The following is a 16,169-nucleotide window of genomic DNA, read 5'->3' as shown; positions in this document are numbered from 1 at the left end:
ATGCAACTCACCTGTGGGAGTCGCATCCAAAGCAGTACCTACATCTCCCAGTTTGGATGCGTGTCTCTAATTCTAAAATCTTCTCCATCAGCCTAGCTATTTAACTGCATTCATCACACGTGAATCCCTGATCACCGACAGAGAGAGATAAACTACATGTGTGGCAAGCGGTGCAAGTGACGGAAGGGCGTTTGAGTCTTTTCCTCCCTTTCCTTCGGGTTAGCCTGTAAGTATTGCATGTATTTTACTTTTAAATTTGCAATTTAGAAGATATATAGCTTAAGTTTAAGTAGTGTATACACATTTTATCAGGTACTTTTGCATTTCATCTTGAAACTCTTCCTTCATCATGTTGTCTTTTTCACCTTTCTCTCCTTGTCTGTTTTGTCACCACAAAACAATGGTCTGGGACAGTGTGACACAGATCGATGATGCTAATACGTCGTACTAAGAAAAAGTTTTTAAATATAAGTGCAGTGACTTGTGGCCAGAAATCTGTCCGAAACCCATCCAAAGTGAACAGACACCTGGGGCACCTGGGGAGCATTTGGGGGCTCAGTGCCTTGCTTAAGGGTCTCACCTTCCTAAAGAACATACTTGAGTTTGTCCAATGTATAGTTTGGACTATCCCATTTTCCTGAGAGCAGCTTGACTCCTGAATCTCCTGGGTGATTGTAGCTAAGTTCGAGGCCTCAGTTGTTGAGGGGTTTGAAGTCAGAGCTGAAGACACATAACACCAGCGTTCCTCTGTCACCATACAGCCAGACAATCACGGTACATTATAAACCCTTTAAAACGCCAATTAAAGCAATATCACACGGTTTGATCTGTTATGAAATAGTGGCGCAATACTGATCCTGATCCTTTTTAAGTGGTTTAGGAAAGAATATAAACCTCATGTTACTAAAATGGGACAGAAAACCACCTGCAGAGTCTCAGTCACACTTGTAAACACAACACTAAAACTACTTTCAGGGTAACGCCCGGATCTGCACTGCCGAGCGATCTGTCAAATTTAATCCATTCCATTTTCATAAACAAATTTGTAAAGGGAAATCAAATTTAACTGAAAACTGCCTGACGAATATTGGTGAACTTGTAAAACAAACCAAATATTTTTTGAAATATTTTGTGAGGTGAATATTGATTATTACAATTTTTAACAATGAAAAAGTTTGTGAAATGTAAGCTCTCTTAATTGCAATTCATTTTTTTCCATCTGAGGAACTCAAGCTTTTCATTTTAAATCGTTTTGGCATTAATTTTGTTCCTTAAATGTGTGTGTGTGTGTGTGTGTCTTCTTAATTTGTGCTTTTTTAAAGTATTAATGTGGATGCATTTTTCACCAGCGTCGAAGATACATTTCTGCTCTGTGATAAGCAGAACGGACCATAAAGTTAAATTTGATTTATACCTTTTTTTGATTAATATTTTCTGTTAAAAAATGACCAGTTTAGTATGCTTTCGCTTTCCCTTAATCTCTCCCTGTTCCATTTTATGCTAATCTAAGCAAGGTATGAAACACTCCTTGTGGCCATAATAGAAATGAGGATTACAGCAGGTGAGTCATTGCAGAGGCAAATATCCTCTAAGATCCTCATTTGTTGCTTTGAATAAAAGTTAATAAATGTAAATATCATGCAGGTGTGTGTTTCCCCTTCCGTCGGGGCTGCAGCTGTCAGGATTTCAAGGCCACTTTTGTATCATTTTCTGTGTTTGTTTTCCATTTTCTTTTGTGGCCATCCTTATTGTTTTGTCTGATTAGACACAGCTGTTCCTTGTTTGTAATTAGTTCGCTGTATATGATGTCCTCTGTTTCGTCTTTGTCTAGTGTTCTCTGCATAATGTTTGCATGATTTCTACTGCCATTTAGTTTCATTTTTAAACGTCACATGATCGATTTACAGCGAGTGCTTTGTATGCACATAGAAAAAGAAAACTAAAACAATTCCACATAAATACACATTTACTGTAACATTATATCTGAAGATTTTATTAACAATACATCTACAGCATTATTTAATCTCAGTTAATGTTCATTTCGACATTGACTAACATATAATGAGTACGAAATTAAGTACTTTCACTCTGTTTGAAACTTTGTATTAGTATTTGACATTATTGCCTCCTTAAGGTGTATTACTTGTTAACCTCTTTTGTCATTTGCTTTGGATAAAATTGTCTACTTAATGAATCTAAATGCACATTTTTGAAAACGCATTTGGTATGATGATGGGTTGTATATTCACCAATTGGATTTGGATGGGAGGGGCTTGATGCTAAACTAAATAGGGGAGTATTTCAGCTGGTCATAATTTGGACAGAAACTCTTCAAAGATTCCAGGTGTGTACAAATATGTATACTTCTCTTTCTTTCTTTTAATGAAATTTTTAGTTACACTTTAGTTTAGTTACACTTTATTATTCTAGCAGTGAGCATCAAGTGCCATATATCATTATAAATAGAAGAGATTGAGGTTTCAGTCTAGCTAATTTAAACTCCCAATTTTCCTTTTGTTTTCTTTTTTGAATTCTAAGAAAAACTCAAGCTATAATTAGGTGTGTTTCCTGCTATCCAGGAAAAACAAACACATGGAACAATTTGACCTTTTTTAGGTTTTGATTTAAAAAAAAGCTAGGTTCAAACTCTTCCAAAACAAAAGTTATGGCAATCTGAATTTTGTCTGAATCTTCAGGTATGAAAAAAAAGGGTTAAAAGTGAGACGTGTTTCATTTTCATTTAACAGTTTTAAGTAGAGATGTAGCACTATACTGCATCATTGCGCAAACACACTAACTTGTCCCTGAAAAGGAGAGTTCTCTGCTGTTTATCATGAGCATAGTCTCTGAATTTTAGTCTGTTATACGCTCCCTATTTGAATTGCATCAAATGCCCCCATGCTGAATGCCACCATTTCTGGTTCTGTGTCTAGTATGGGAGCCCTAGAGGATATAGCTGGTTCCCCACGTGAGGGTCCAGACTGCCCCTTTAGCAGCTCCACTAGTTGCAGAGCTAAAACCATCTGTGCCACAACCCGAAATGGACCTCACCTGTCTGCTGCCAGGATGAGAACCAAAAGCTTGGCTCTGAAGCAAAGAGCTTAATATGCCCTTTACAATTTGCTGGATGCAATCAGCGCATGCCAATGTTTATTGGCTCTTTTTAACACACTCAAAGTGGATTGGTCTCTCGAAGCAGGATCCCAATTTTTCAGTCATATCACTGACTGAAAGGCATTGTTTTTACAAACATTTGTGAAAGAATGGGTCGCTCTCAGGAAGCTTAGTGAATTCCAGCATGGAACTGTGATAGGATGCCATTGGTGCAACAATCCAGTTGTGAATTGTCTCAGCCACAAAATGGTGGGCCATGTAAACTGACAGAGCGAGGTCAGTGGATGCTGAAGCGAATAGGGCAAAGAGGTTGCCAACTTTCTGCAGAGTCAATTGCTACAAACTTCATGTAGCCTTCAGATTAGCTAAAAAACATATTTTCATTCACTTAACATTTTAAAGGGATAGTTTACCAAATAATAAAAACTATCACCTGATTTACTCAACCTCAAGCCATCCAAGGTCTTCTTTCAGAAAAAAACAAAACAAAAGGCAAAATAAAAAAATGTCCTGGCTCTTCCAAGCATTATAATGGCAGTAAATAGATGTCCAGTAAATTTAATCCATCCATCCATAATAAAAAATTGCTCCAGATGCCCTGGTGGTTAATAAAGGCCTCCTGAAACAAATCAATGTACTTTTGTAAGCATCCATCCATCGATTTTCTACCACATATCTGGGGTCGGGTCATGGGGCCAGCAGTCTAAGTAGGGACACCCAGACTTCCTTCTCCCCAGACACTTCCTCCAGCTCTTCCGGGGGAACACAGAGGCGCTCCCAGGCCAGCCGAGAGACATAGTCTCTCCAGCATGTCCTAGGTCTTCCCCGTCTGTTCCTAGCCACTTCAGCTGGCCTCTCGCAATGTGGAGGAGCAGTGGGTCTACTCTGAGCTCCTCCTGAGTGACTGAGCTCCTCACCCTATCTCTAAGGGTGCGCCCAGCCACCCTACGGTGGCTAAACTCATTTCCGCTGCTTATATCCTGATATCATCCTTTCGGTCATGATCCAGACCTCATGATTATACATGAGAGTAAGAACATAGTAAGACCGATAAAACGAGAGCTTCACTTTGCAGCTCAGCTCCATCTTCACCATGACAGACTGGTACTTTGACCACATGACTGAAGAAGCCAATCCATCTGTCAATCTTTTGTTCCATCCTTCCCTCACTCGTGAGCAAGACTCAAAAACACTAAAACTCCTCCACCTGAGGCAGGAACTCTCCGCCAAGCTGAAGGTGGCAATCCATCCTTGTCCAACTGAGAACCATGGCCTCAGACTTAGAGATGCTGATTCTCATCCCAGCCGCTTCACACTCTGCTGCAAACCGCCCCAGTGCACGCTGTAGGTTCTGGCTAGATGCAGCCAACAGGACAACATCATCTGCAAAAAGCAGAGGCGAGATTCTGTGGTCACCAAACCAAACCCACTCTGGCCCCTGAATTGAGGAGATCCTCAAGTATTCTTTCCACTACTCGACAATGTCCCAGTCGAAGTCAGCAGACTCCCACCTCCACTATATACAGTGTTGTCAGGACACTGCTTCCCCCTCCTGAGGCATCTGACGGTTTGCCAGAACCTCTTCGAGGCTGTCCGATAGTCCTTTTCCATGGCCGAACTCCTCCCACACCCGAGTTTTTGCTCACACAACCACCTGGGCTGCAGTTCGCTTGGCCCGCCAGTACCTACCAGCGGCTTTAGGAGTCGCACAAGCCAACCAGGCCCAATAGGACTCTTTTTTCAGCTTGACGGCATCCCTTACTTCCGGTGTCTACCACCGGGTTTGGGGGTTGCCGCTACATCAACAATGGAGATAGAGACCACTCAGACTCAATGTATCCAGCCTCTCTCGGGATCCGGTCAAAGCTCTGCCGGAGGAAGGAGTTGAAGACCTCCTTGACAGGGGACTCTGCCAAACATTACCAGTAGACCCTCACGGTACATTTGGGCCTGGCGAGTCTGTCCAGCTTCCTCCCCCACCAACGGATCCAATTCATCACCAGGTGGTGATCAGTTGACAGCTTTGCCCCTCTCTTTACCCGTGTGTCCAAGATACGCAACCAAAGATAAGATGAAACAACCACAAATTCGATCATCAACCTCCGCCCTAGAGTGTCCTGTTGCCACGTGAACAACAGATCACCACTCTGGTTCAGATCAGAGGGGCCGTTCCTCCCAATCACGCCCCTCCAAATATCTAACATCACCCACATGATTGTCAGAATGATAGAGTCCCTGGGTGGAGCACTTTCCAGCACCCCTCCCAGAAGGCCAGGTACTCTGCACTGCCATTCGGCCTGTAGGCACAAATGACAGTGAGAGACCTCCTCTCAACTTGAAGTTGCAAGAAGGCAACCAAACAGTTTTTGTGCATACTAGAGTGTGACTGCTTTATTCTACACTTTATCAATTATTCATCAACCTGAGAAAATCACAAAAGCAGAGATTTGGCTTACTTTTAGCTGCTTAAGATTAAGTTCTCACCAGTTTTCAGCAATAGAGGAAACATTGTGTTACTTAATATTGAAATTTTGGATGTTTAATTTGTTACACAGGAGCTTTGGTAGTTGGTTAGTTACAGAGCATGATGGACTTGAAGTTCTTGATGTGCAGCTTTAGGCTTTAAAGGTTTCCCTACAGTCACAAAGCTACAGAGTGTTGGAGAGTTCTGGAGAACAAGAACACCAGTCACATGTTAGAGTAAGTTTCTTTCTGATTTGTGCTCTTCAGGCAGTTTCAGCAGTTCCTTCAGTCACTGCGTTTTAGGCAAGCCATATTGGTCCAACCAAATATGGTGTCTTCCATTCAAGTTGTTGTAAGATGAAGCCCCACCCCATACAATGAATATATTTGCACTACCTGGAACACTTTAAATTGTTTAAATTGTTGTGCAGTGGAGCAGGAAGCAGATGGTCAAAGTTCAAGAAAGTCAGCTACATGAGTCTTATCAGCATCCTGGATTAGAGTGAGGATGTAAATCTGTTGTCTCATTTTGTGTTATATTCGATTATTGATATATGCAAAGTCTGGTCATGAGAAAACATTGAATGCTCTGAGTGCTCTTTTTCCTGTTGGTTGATTTATGTTTTTTTTAGTGTTGATCCCTTAAAAAATAAGGGACAAGGCCATCACAGGAAAACAAGTCAGACAGTTAGGTGTCAGAATGGTCATTGGTCACTTTTAATACTTGCTAATGGCTAGGAGAGGGACTCTTAGATTCTTCTGGAATGTAGCTATGTAGCTAAAACACGTATAGAAAAGTTTTTTTTTTGTAATGCATTTATCCTATATGTAATAGAATAATATGAAATAAATAGCTCCTAAATCTGTGAAACGTTAGGAGTCCTGTAGAGGACTAAGACTAACTCACAACTATCCTAAAATGGCAATCTGCCTCGGAATATAAACATTTTAGAAACATTTGACAATAATGAGCTTTTAAAAAGGTATCACCACCAACTCTCAACTAATATCACAAAAACAGTTAACCTTTCCTATCAAAATAATGTAACATATAATAAAGGTGAATCAATGCATGTTCCCACCAGTCCTGTGTAAACTACAGCACGCAGAAGTTTATTTATTTAAATATTGTGAGAAGGTGGAGAGCAAGAAAAAAACGCAGTCTGAAGTAGCTGCTCAAGTAAACGATCTCGCTCAATCTTGGTAATGTGCCATAAAACAATTTTATAATGGACTATTTAATATCCAAAGATGAAGGATCGGATGATGAAGTTAAAGAGAAGGTGTGTGACGACAGTACATGTACATATGCTTTTCGGAGTTACTCTATTCATGCTATCTAAACAAACTGAAATTGGTGATCAAAAGTTCACAGACCATGCTCATGATAAACAACGGAAAACTGTCATTTTCAGGGCAATGTTATAGTCGGTGTAATGATGCATTGTAATGATTTTATTTTATTTTTTTTTCGTGTAAATAGACTGGAGTGTCAGTGAAGGTCTTCTGTAAGGTCAACACATTTAATTGAGTGATCACCATGTATACCAGGTGAGTAGAAATGTATTATTCTGCAAAAGGCTATAGTTTAAGAAATCATTTTAGATTGTAAGCATTTATTCTATTGTATTATATAGAAACAGTGTAAAAAGTGATAACATTCAATTGTTTTATTATTTGATTTATTAAAATGTTGTATTTTAATATGTTATATGTTGTATAAAATGTATTAAAACTCATTTGTCATTTAAATCAGGCTCCAACTTCAGGCATTTATTAAATAAAAATATATGATCATTTTAATAACTGACAACAATGTTTGTTTTGTACAGTGCATGGCATGGCATAAACGAGTATATCTCTCTAAAACAAATTCAGCAGTTACTCTTTACTTAGGGTTAGGGTTCTTTGAAGATAAAATGTTCCAGCCAGCCTGCTTAATCATTTACCAAAGAGGAATGTCAAAATTAGTTAGTAAAATAAGATTTTCTTATCAAAGTCAAAGATTTTTCTTATCAAAGTTAGCAATGTTGTTGCCACAAACATATGCTTGGAGGGGTTGGATTCAATTGTTGTTCAAAGTAATTTATTGTTAATTCCTCAAGCAGAAACAACAGTTGTCAGTTCTAGATCGGTTCATAGACAGGGTAGCACAGGGATGCCATGGTCAACCTCGCAGAAGTATTCCCAGCGAAAATCCAGTAGGTGAAACGGGAACTCAGGAATCAGGAAACGCCAGCCAGATAGTCCAACAAACACTTAGGAACTGACAAAATAAAACAGGATTAGTATTCCTTAAGTACAAGACAAGAAAAGGAACCCCCGAACCCTCCAACCAATAACAGCATTCCTCCAACGCTAACTTGACAGCCAGCAACTCTCTATTACCAATGTCATTTTTGCGTTCGACTGGGAACAATCAATGAGACAAAAATGCGCTCAATGCATATTATTATTAAGTGGCACGTTGGGATAGAACTGTAACTACCCCACTTCTGAAGTGTCAACCTCCACTACAAATCGATGTGTGCAATCAGAGGCAATGAGAATTGGAGCCAAAATGAAGCGGCTCAATGGAATAATCCAAGGGGGTAGTACAGCTGTGTTGCAAAAATGAGTACTTTACACACTCTTGAAAGTTATAAATAAAACACACAACAAAAATGTTTGTAGGTTTAAGGCATTTTTTATCAAAATGTATATATATTGAACCAAAACTTTAAAGACAAGTAATTTCTTGACTTAACGCTGGTAGCAGTGGAACCACTCAGGAAAAAAAGTCTCACGGACATTCAAAAACAATGGATCCAAAAGCATCCAAAATGTTCTGGTGTTGTTAGAGGAGGAGTACAGTGAGAAATATCTGGTTCCCACAGGGATAGTCAGTGCAAGCTTTTTTATAGGAATGAATGAGTGCTGAAGGTGTGAGGGAGTTATGCTTTATAAACGTTGTCATCAATTCATTGTAAGATTGATGACACTGATTCAAAATTGAGCTATTCTATACTAAATTCATGACTATTTTATCAAACACAAACATGCACACAAAGTTCTGAGGGTGAGAAGCGTTTGGATTTGGTAAACAGGACAAGGTCAAACACTTGAAGACAACAGTAATGGGAATAAAGCTTGGAATTATGGGCCAGGGCAATGAAAAGACTTCACAATTTGAGAGAGTTTGGCTGCGGCTTAAATAGCTGTCTAAACGAGGTACACCTGGGCAGGTAGTCAGGATAGGGTGAGTGCATTGTGGGAATTGCAGTTCTTAGAATTAATACTCTGGAGATGGTTTCCTTCAGTGGCCGTCGGGGAAAGCCACAGAGGTGAGGTTCATAACAAAGACAAAGAGAGGTGAGTAGCCTAGGCCTGTCATGTAGTCGATGTAGCTGCAGATGATGAAAAGAATGATAACTTTTTCATTAAGAATGTTAAGACCTGATCCGTCCGAAAATCATATCCAGTGCTCTGATACAGAGTCATCAGCCTCCCAGGTTGTGTCAAGCTCTAGTCCAAAGACAGCATTAGATAATGAGCCACATACAATCAAGTCAAGTTTTGAAGTTCTGCGAGTTGGTTGTGTGACTTTAGAATATAAATGTATACTTTTAAGTATACCTTAAGCAATACAGTAGCAAACTTTGAATACACAACTGGTTTACATACATTTTTGGTTTGTACTGAAACTACTATTACTAAAAGTCAATGTATAGGTATACTGATAATTTACTAATTAAATATTTGTAGCATTTTAGTACAATTAACTGTAGTCTCAGTAAACTACTGATTTAGTAGTTTTAAGTGCTGTCAATTGATAAAATTTTTTAATTTTGTTAATCAGAGTTATAGACTGATACATTTTAAAATAATAATATTTACCTGTAAATGTGTTAAAAAATAAAAAAATGCATAACAAGCTAGTCGTCTCAGTTACGTACGTAACCCTCGTTCCCTGATGGAGGGAACAGAGTTGTTATGTCGTGAAGACAGAATAGTCTTGCTTGTAGCTTTGATTAGCTCTGATTAAGAGAAAATAGCATTAAAATTTGGCAAGTGGTTAACTGATCCTGAGCTAAATGTTGGCAAGCAATGCGTATCAGACTAATGCTATGCAAAGGTCATAACCCTCCCAGTGCCCCAGACTGCTCCACCAACTGACTGCTGAGGGTGTCAGAGGAAGCTCCACCGGGGTTCTCCGACTGGGAAATTTACTGGAGGAAAAAAAAGGGGGAATGGCGCAGCAAGCATGACACCGGCCAGCTTTTCCCACCAATTACCTGTTACCCAACACACAGGAAAAAAATAGCTCTACATGAAGACTCACCCCTAGGGGGCACAACTTCTCTGTGAGAAGAACACCAGTTTGTGAACAAACTTAACTTCAGAGCATATGATTGCCTCAGAGAGGTAATAGTGTTCACCACAGCCTGTGGTAAATCACTCAAGTCGGCCGCATCCTGTGCAGGAGCCACACACGGAGGCTTCACAGATCTGGATGTGGGTGCCACATGGTGCCAAGCCCCTGAGAAAGGAGGTCCTTTGCAAGGGAGGGGCTGTCGCAAAGAGATTGAGTTCTGAAAACCTGGTCTGGGTAAGGCCAGTATGAGAAACACATACTTGCCTAGAGCTCAGGGCCAGCTGTGTGCCAGCATATCCGTGCCGAAGGGAGCCTCAGTCAGGGAAAATAACAGCTAGCAGTGGGAGAAGAGCGAACAGATCCAGCTGAGTCATGAATGCACCTTTGTTACGACCACATGCCGTTATGACCACACTTGTTCTAAGGGTATCCCAGCTCGTAGAAATGCAAGATCTGTTTATGGGCTGACAAGCCACCGTGATTGTCACGTGGAGTGTCCCATTGCGTCATGCCCATCTCGGGACTCGGGATTGAGCCAGTCATTGAGGTAATTGAAGAGTGTGATGCCCACTTCTCATAGTGGGGCAAGGTCATCCCTTCGCGACCTTTGTAAAGACACACGGAAACAGGCAAAGCCCGAAGGGTAGGACTTTGTACTGCCATGCTCAACCTTCGAACACAAACCGTAGGAAAGGTAGAATGGAAATACACATCCTCCAGGTCGACCGCTGCTAACCAATCCTGGTGCTTCACACATCTGATAATGCATTTCTGCGTGAGCATTTTTAATAAGAGCTTGTGTAGAGCCCAGATAAAAACTCTCAGATCCAGGATCGGTTGAAGGACACCACCTTTCTTGAGTATGATGAAGTAGGGGCTGTAAAACCACCCCTCGATCTCAGCTGGAGGTACTGGCTTGATTGAATCTCTTGTCAGGAGGACAGCAATCTTCTCGCACAAGACAGGAGCATTCCTGGGTGTAACAAATTAGATGTAGGGACTAGAGAGCCAATCTGTTTAGCATCTTTGTGATAATGAGAGCTGACATGGTCCTACAGGCCTTGGACGGGAGCCTGGGACGATTCTGCCAAGTGGTGGCATTTTGCATGCACAACCGCTCACTCTACATGGAGAACGTCCACATAGCCCCTTGCCACCCCACCAACGAGAGTGGTGAGGACGGAGGAGGGAGCACACAGGAACCAATCGTCCAGCTGTCAGGGCTCAGGTCTGGGCAGCGTGGACACCTCATGGCACTCCAATACTCACGGCAGCCCAGGCAAGCATGGCTAACAGCTCTGGATTTGACTCGGCAGAAGCCGCAGCACCAGAAAGGCGTGGCTCCTCCTTGTGATCCTCCTCAGCTGATGATAGCCCATACCCCAATGAGGCGGTCAACATCTGATCGTTTCTCGGCACACCAAACAAAACAAGAGGACCGCCGAGAGACGGCACCACTGAATCGCTCGGCAGCTGGATGGGACAGGAGGAGTGAGTGGTCTGCGGTTTTGAAACCGGCAGAACTGCACTCACCATACCCCCAATGTGTCAGCCAGTGATCCTCTGTTTGCCGCAGAAAAAACAGGTTGGGTGACGACAGAAGGTGGCAGTCCACCCTCAAGAACAGAGAGGTGGGATTGCAGCACTGTCAGGGGCATAACTTCACAATGAGGACATGTTCCCACACTGAACGCGTCCTCAACATGCTGGGCCACCAGTCTTGGACTGTTTTTTTTATTATTTTATTTATTTTTTTGTTCATTTGTTTGTTGTAGTTAATGCTTGTATTTTGATTTATTTCTGATTAAATGTTTATTTGTTAAATTTATTTCCATGTGTGTCCTCCCCTTTATAATGTTGCTTAACCTAGACATATGTGGATTTCAAATACGCTAAATGTTATTGATCTAAATGCACATTCCTTTTCTTGATGCTGATTTAATTATAAAAGCAATATCTAGAAATATGTGTTTACAGTTGTCATATAAATAAATTAAATTAAAATGATTATTATTGGTATTTGTAATCATAGATTGCTGTGCAAATATACTGAGAAACATTTACCTCCTTCTTTTACAGAAAACCAAATCTTCCACCTGGCAAACCAACTTTAATTGACAATGGTCCTCCAAAACGATTTTGTCTACATACACAGAGAAAAGTGCTTGATGCCAATGAAAAAGTCAGAAAATGGACTTTTGGGTTAAGAGATATCACTAAACAAAACAAAATTGTTCTGCTGGTGGGAGAAACTGGTGCTGGTAAGACAACTCTTATTAACACCATGGTCAACTACTTATTGGGAGTCAAGTTTGAGGAAGAAGAGTGGTATGAAATCACAGAAGAAGCAACAGCAAGAGACCAATCACAATCACAAACCTCTGAAATCACCATGTATGAGGTCTTTCCTGTAATGAGTAACATATCTCTCACCATCATTGACACTCCAGGATATGGAGACACTAGAGGACTAGAAAAAGATCTGGAGGTTGCTGAGAATTTATCAGCTCTATTTCAGAGCAATGATGGAGTTCGTGAAATTGATGCTGTGTGTTTTGTGATTCAAGCATCTAAGAATCGTCTCTCAGATAGACAGCATTACATTATTAGTTCAATTCTGTCTTTATTTGGGAATGACATTGTGAACAACATTGTGTTTCTAATAACACACTCTGATGGTCTGCCACCAAAAAACGTCCTCAGTGCTATTAACAAAGCTAAAGTCCCCTGCAGACATGACCACAAAAACCAGCCTGTTTATTTCTTATTCAACAATCGACAGGCTGATGACCGTCACACTGGAGAACGTTACATACGTGCTCAAAGAGACATATGGTTCGACAGCATGGAAGAGACAAAGAAATTTCTTCAGTCTCTGGATGAAATTAACAGAAGAAGTTTAAATTTGACTTCACAAGTCCTGATCGAGCGCATTCAGTTTGAAGCATCAATCTGCAACTTACAGTTGCGGATTAAGGAGACGGAGCTGAAAAAGGCTGAAAAACTTCAGATTCAGGAGACAATAAGACAAAACAAGAACAGTATTGAGGAGTCTGAAAACTTTACGATTAATTTCAAAAAGACTTTCAAAGAGAAAGTTACCATTGAAGGCACATCATGGAAGCACAGGAAAGCGACAATCTGCACAGTCTGTGAGGAAAACTGCCATGAGTTTGACTGCTGGTGGGTTTCTGATCCCAGCAAGTGTAAAGTCATGAAAAACGGTTACTGCACTGTCTGCACAGGGAAATGTCATTACAGCAAACATGTCAAAGAAAACAAGAAATATAGCATCAGCACCACAAGCTTCATGATGGAATTCAATGATTTAAATAAGGAATGTAAAAAATTTCAAGAGCGAACCAAGAGGTTTTCAGTTGTAATGGATTACCTTGACAAAGATCTAAGGGAAATTGAAACCCATAAGTCAATTCTTCTGTTCAATGCTTACAAGACCATCCAGAATCTATCTCAGATCGCATTAAAGCCAGACTCGGCCTTCACTCTTCAGCATCTCAACTTCTTCATTCCCAGATTAAAGGAGGCTGGTAAAGTAAACTGGGTCCAAGAGCTGGAGGAAATGAGGAAAACCGCTGAAGCTGAGGAAGCAAATAAAGATGCTCTGAGTTATCTGAAAGCTGGCATCGCAAAACTAGAACTTTTCTCTGGTGATCAGTGAACAAATTGAGAAGGGAGAAGAGATAAATCAATGAAAATACAGAACATCACTTACAATAATTAATAAACACAGATGACATTCTGTAGATCTAAAAAAAATGATAAATGTAATAATACAATTGAACTGCTTTAGTGTTTAAATAAAAGGCAGTTCAATCTGTTATAATAACTCCAATAATAAATTAGTTTATAGAATTTTTTTTTTTAGGGCTGCCCCCTAATCGTTAGTTGACCAGAAGAGGCTTGGTTGACCAAAATTTTTGCAGCCTATGCATATTAACCTGATTGATTTTCATTAGATATGCGCATTTACACCTTACATAATATTTTTCTTGCGTGAGGTACTTCTGTTTTGTATGTTAACATGACATTTACAAAAAGCACAAAGCTACTACGATTTATTGCAAAAATAGGCTAAAACGTGATGCTCGGAAAAGGCACGTTTCAAGATATTCGGCTAATCAAAGAAGATTACAAAGAATGGCTTCTCACTTGAAATGTTTCCTCCCATTAACAGTGTGACCGCAAGTTCTCAAAAACGTTCTCAAAAGCATTTTACTAAGTAAAAGGCCTTAAAAGTCTTAAATTGAGATTCGATGGGTCTTAAACATTTTCATATACAGATCCATCGAATTAAATAATTGTTCTCCTAATTATTCTTCTTAAAAAGTAAAAAATGTTACATTATTTATAACATGAAGCAGTTAAGCAACATATCATGGCAAGGGAGCTAACTGCTAAATATTCTTCTCACAATTGCAAATGTCACATTGATTTTAGTTCAATAAAAGTTTTAAAACAATAATCTCACAACATTAATGCAATGTAATTTTGCGGTGTAAATTAATTTGTTGGATAGCAGCCTTGTAAATTGTGTAAACTGAATCTATTGATAATTTCTAAAAAGTTGACATATGAAATATGATGCATACATTTAATGATGTGTTTAAAAATGACCTCCATAGTAAAGTAAATAATATCCTGAGGCTAATATAAAAATTTTTGTTGATGGCTTGGACATACGATTAAATAATACGATTTTTGCTCATTCCTGCATTTTAGTGATATAATAGCTTCCAGATTAAACAAGGCGTGTTGTTGTGCTTCATAATTCCTTCTGTACAAAACGTGAGAAGTTTCTATGCATTCATTTGAGCTTTTGCAGATATAGCAGTTGAGGACCACCATATAAGGTCAAAGTTTCTTTTGCACGTCTAATAAGAGAAGCTTGTTGCAACAATGTAGAAAAAGGAGAATTTATGTAACCGACTCCTGAGTAGAAATTAGTATCGCTTATGCTGGTACAACTGCGAGTAGAAGACTTTTTCATTGTTATTTTGAGTTATTGTTTAATAAAGCGAAGCCATCTCAATGGTGATGTGATAAACTTTTCTTTAAATAAAAACTTCTGGACTTCTCTTGCTTCTCTCTGCACTTCACATCCTGCACTGTGCTCTGCTCCGCAGTTACATTTAACCTTTGCGTCCTTTTCTCATTTACCATACTCATGTTCAGCCTCACTGCTGTGCCGTATGCCCCATTCTTTGACATTTGTAGCATCTGAGAGGTATAGGGATATACTTCTCTTTTCTATAGATAATGATTCTTTTAACAATCCATCATGTTTAGTTTTTAACCTTGTAGCTTCAACTCCTTTACCTCCTTGGATCTTACTTTTGATATCTTCCATAGACACATTCAATGGCACTCCTGAAATAACTCCCGATGTCCCTGTGATATAAGCCTTCATCCTCTCTACTTGGAGTGAAGTCATACTACATATTTTAATTTGTTGTTGTTTGCTGATTACATGGATCATTATTCTTTTATTGCTCATAAATCTAGCATATTTCATTTTACCAACCTACTTTTCAATTGCTCTGGTAAGTTTAATTGAATGATAATGCCCGCCATCCTTGTTAAACTCAATTATGACTTTCCAGTCATGTTCTTGTCCTTTCTCTATACTCTCAGATTTCTGTTGTTTGGCTTTTTCATTCTTGCTTTTTGATTCTATCACTAGACTAGCTATGTTCTGACCAGCTTTTTTTCTTCAGCATTTCTTTCTCTCAACGCTAGTAGATTCTTCTTCTTCTTCTTCTTCTTCTTCTTCTTCTTCTTCTTCTTCTTCTTCTTCTTCTTCTTTTCTTTGTGTTTATTGGCGGTTGGCATACAGCTTCACGGTGCATTACTGCCACCTGCTGATTGGGAGTGTGGACCAAGATCGCAAAATCTGTTTCCAAATACACCTATGTTCATATACACACTTTTTGTTGATTGGCAGGTCAATCCTGTTGCCAGACTACCTTTCTGTTTGAGATATTTATTGTGTCAGAACTTTAACAATTGTTTTTGCATGAATACTGATGTCTTTCATCTGATGTTCATTTACTTCTAGACACTCTGCAAAAATAAAAAAAGTGCATCAAATCCTATATTCCTGTCCAATCTCACTGTAACATTTTCTGTATGCATGCTGATTTTCATTTTGCAACAATATTTCCTGCTTCTGTTGAAGGTTTGATGTCATATCAACAAAATCCATATTAACCGTATTTCT

At 39.6% G+C, this 16,169-nt stretch overlaps 2 protein-coding genes across 3 annotated transcripts in view; both read left to right on the top strand.

Moving 5' to 3' along the window:
• Positions 1-16,169, top strand: part of LOC122342952 (NACHT, LRR and PYD domains-containing protein 3-like) — a 924,523-nt gene that overhangs the window by 759,727 nt on the left and 148,627 nt on the right. The window lies entirely within an intron of this gene.
• LOC122343016 lies at positions 91-15,193 on the top strand. Of its 2 annotated transcripts, XM_043237288.1 has the most exons (4): positions 91-226; positions 415-1,561; positions 7,061-7,128; positions 12,011-15,193. In XM_043237288.1, the coding sequence occupies exons 3-4, from the start codon at positions 7,118-7,120 to the stop codon at positions 13,608-13,610; spliced, it is 1,611 nt and encodes a 536-aa protein (XP_043093223.1). In that variant the 5' UTR covers positions 91-226; positions 415-1,561; positions 7,061-7,117; the 3' UTR covers positions 13,611-15,193. The 2 variants fall into 2 exon arrangements, with proteins under 2 accessions (XP_043093223.1, XP_043093222.1); XM_043237287.1 differs by lacking the exon at positions 415-1,561 and having other exon boundaries at positions 94-226.

Source organism: Puntigrus tetrazona, chromosome 4 (assembly GCF_018831695.1).
Source record: "Puntigrus tetrazona isolate hp1 chromosome 4, ASM1883169v1, whole genome shotgun sequence".
Taxonomy (NCBI): Eukaryota; Metazoa; Chordata; class Actinopteri; order Cypriniformes; family Cyprinidae; genus Puntigrus; species Puntigrus tetrazona.
The sequence above is the reverse complement of the archived record's forward strand: the minus strand, read 5'-3'. Positions and strand labels throughout refer to the sequence as shown.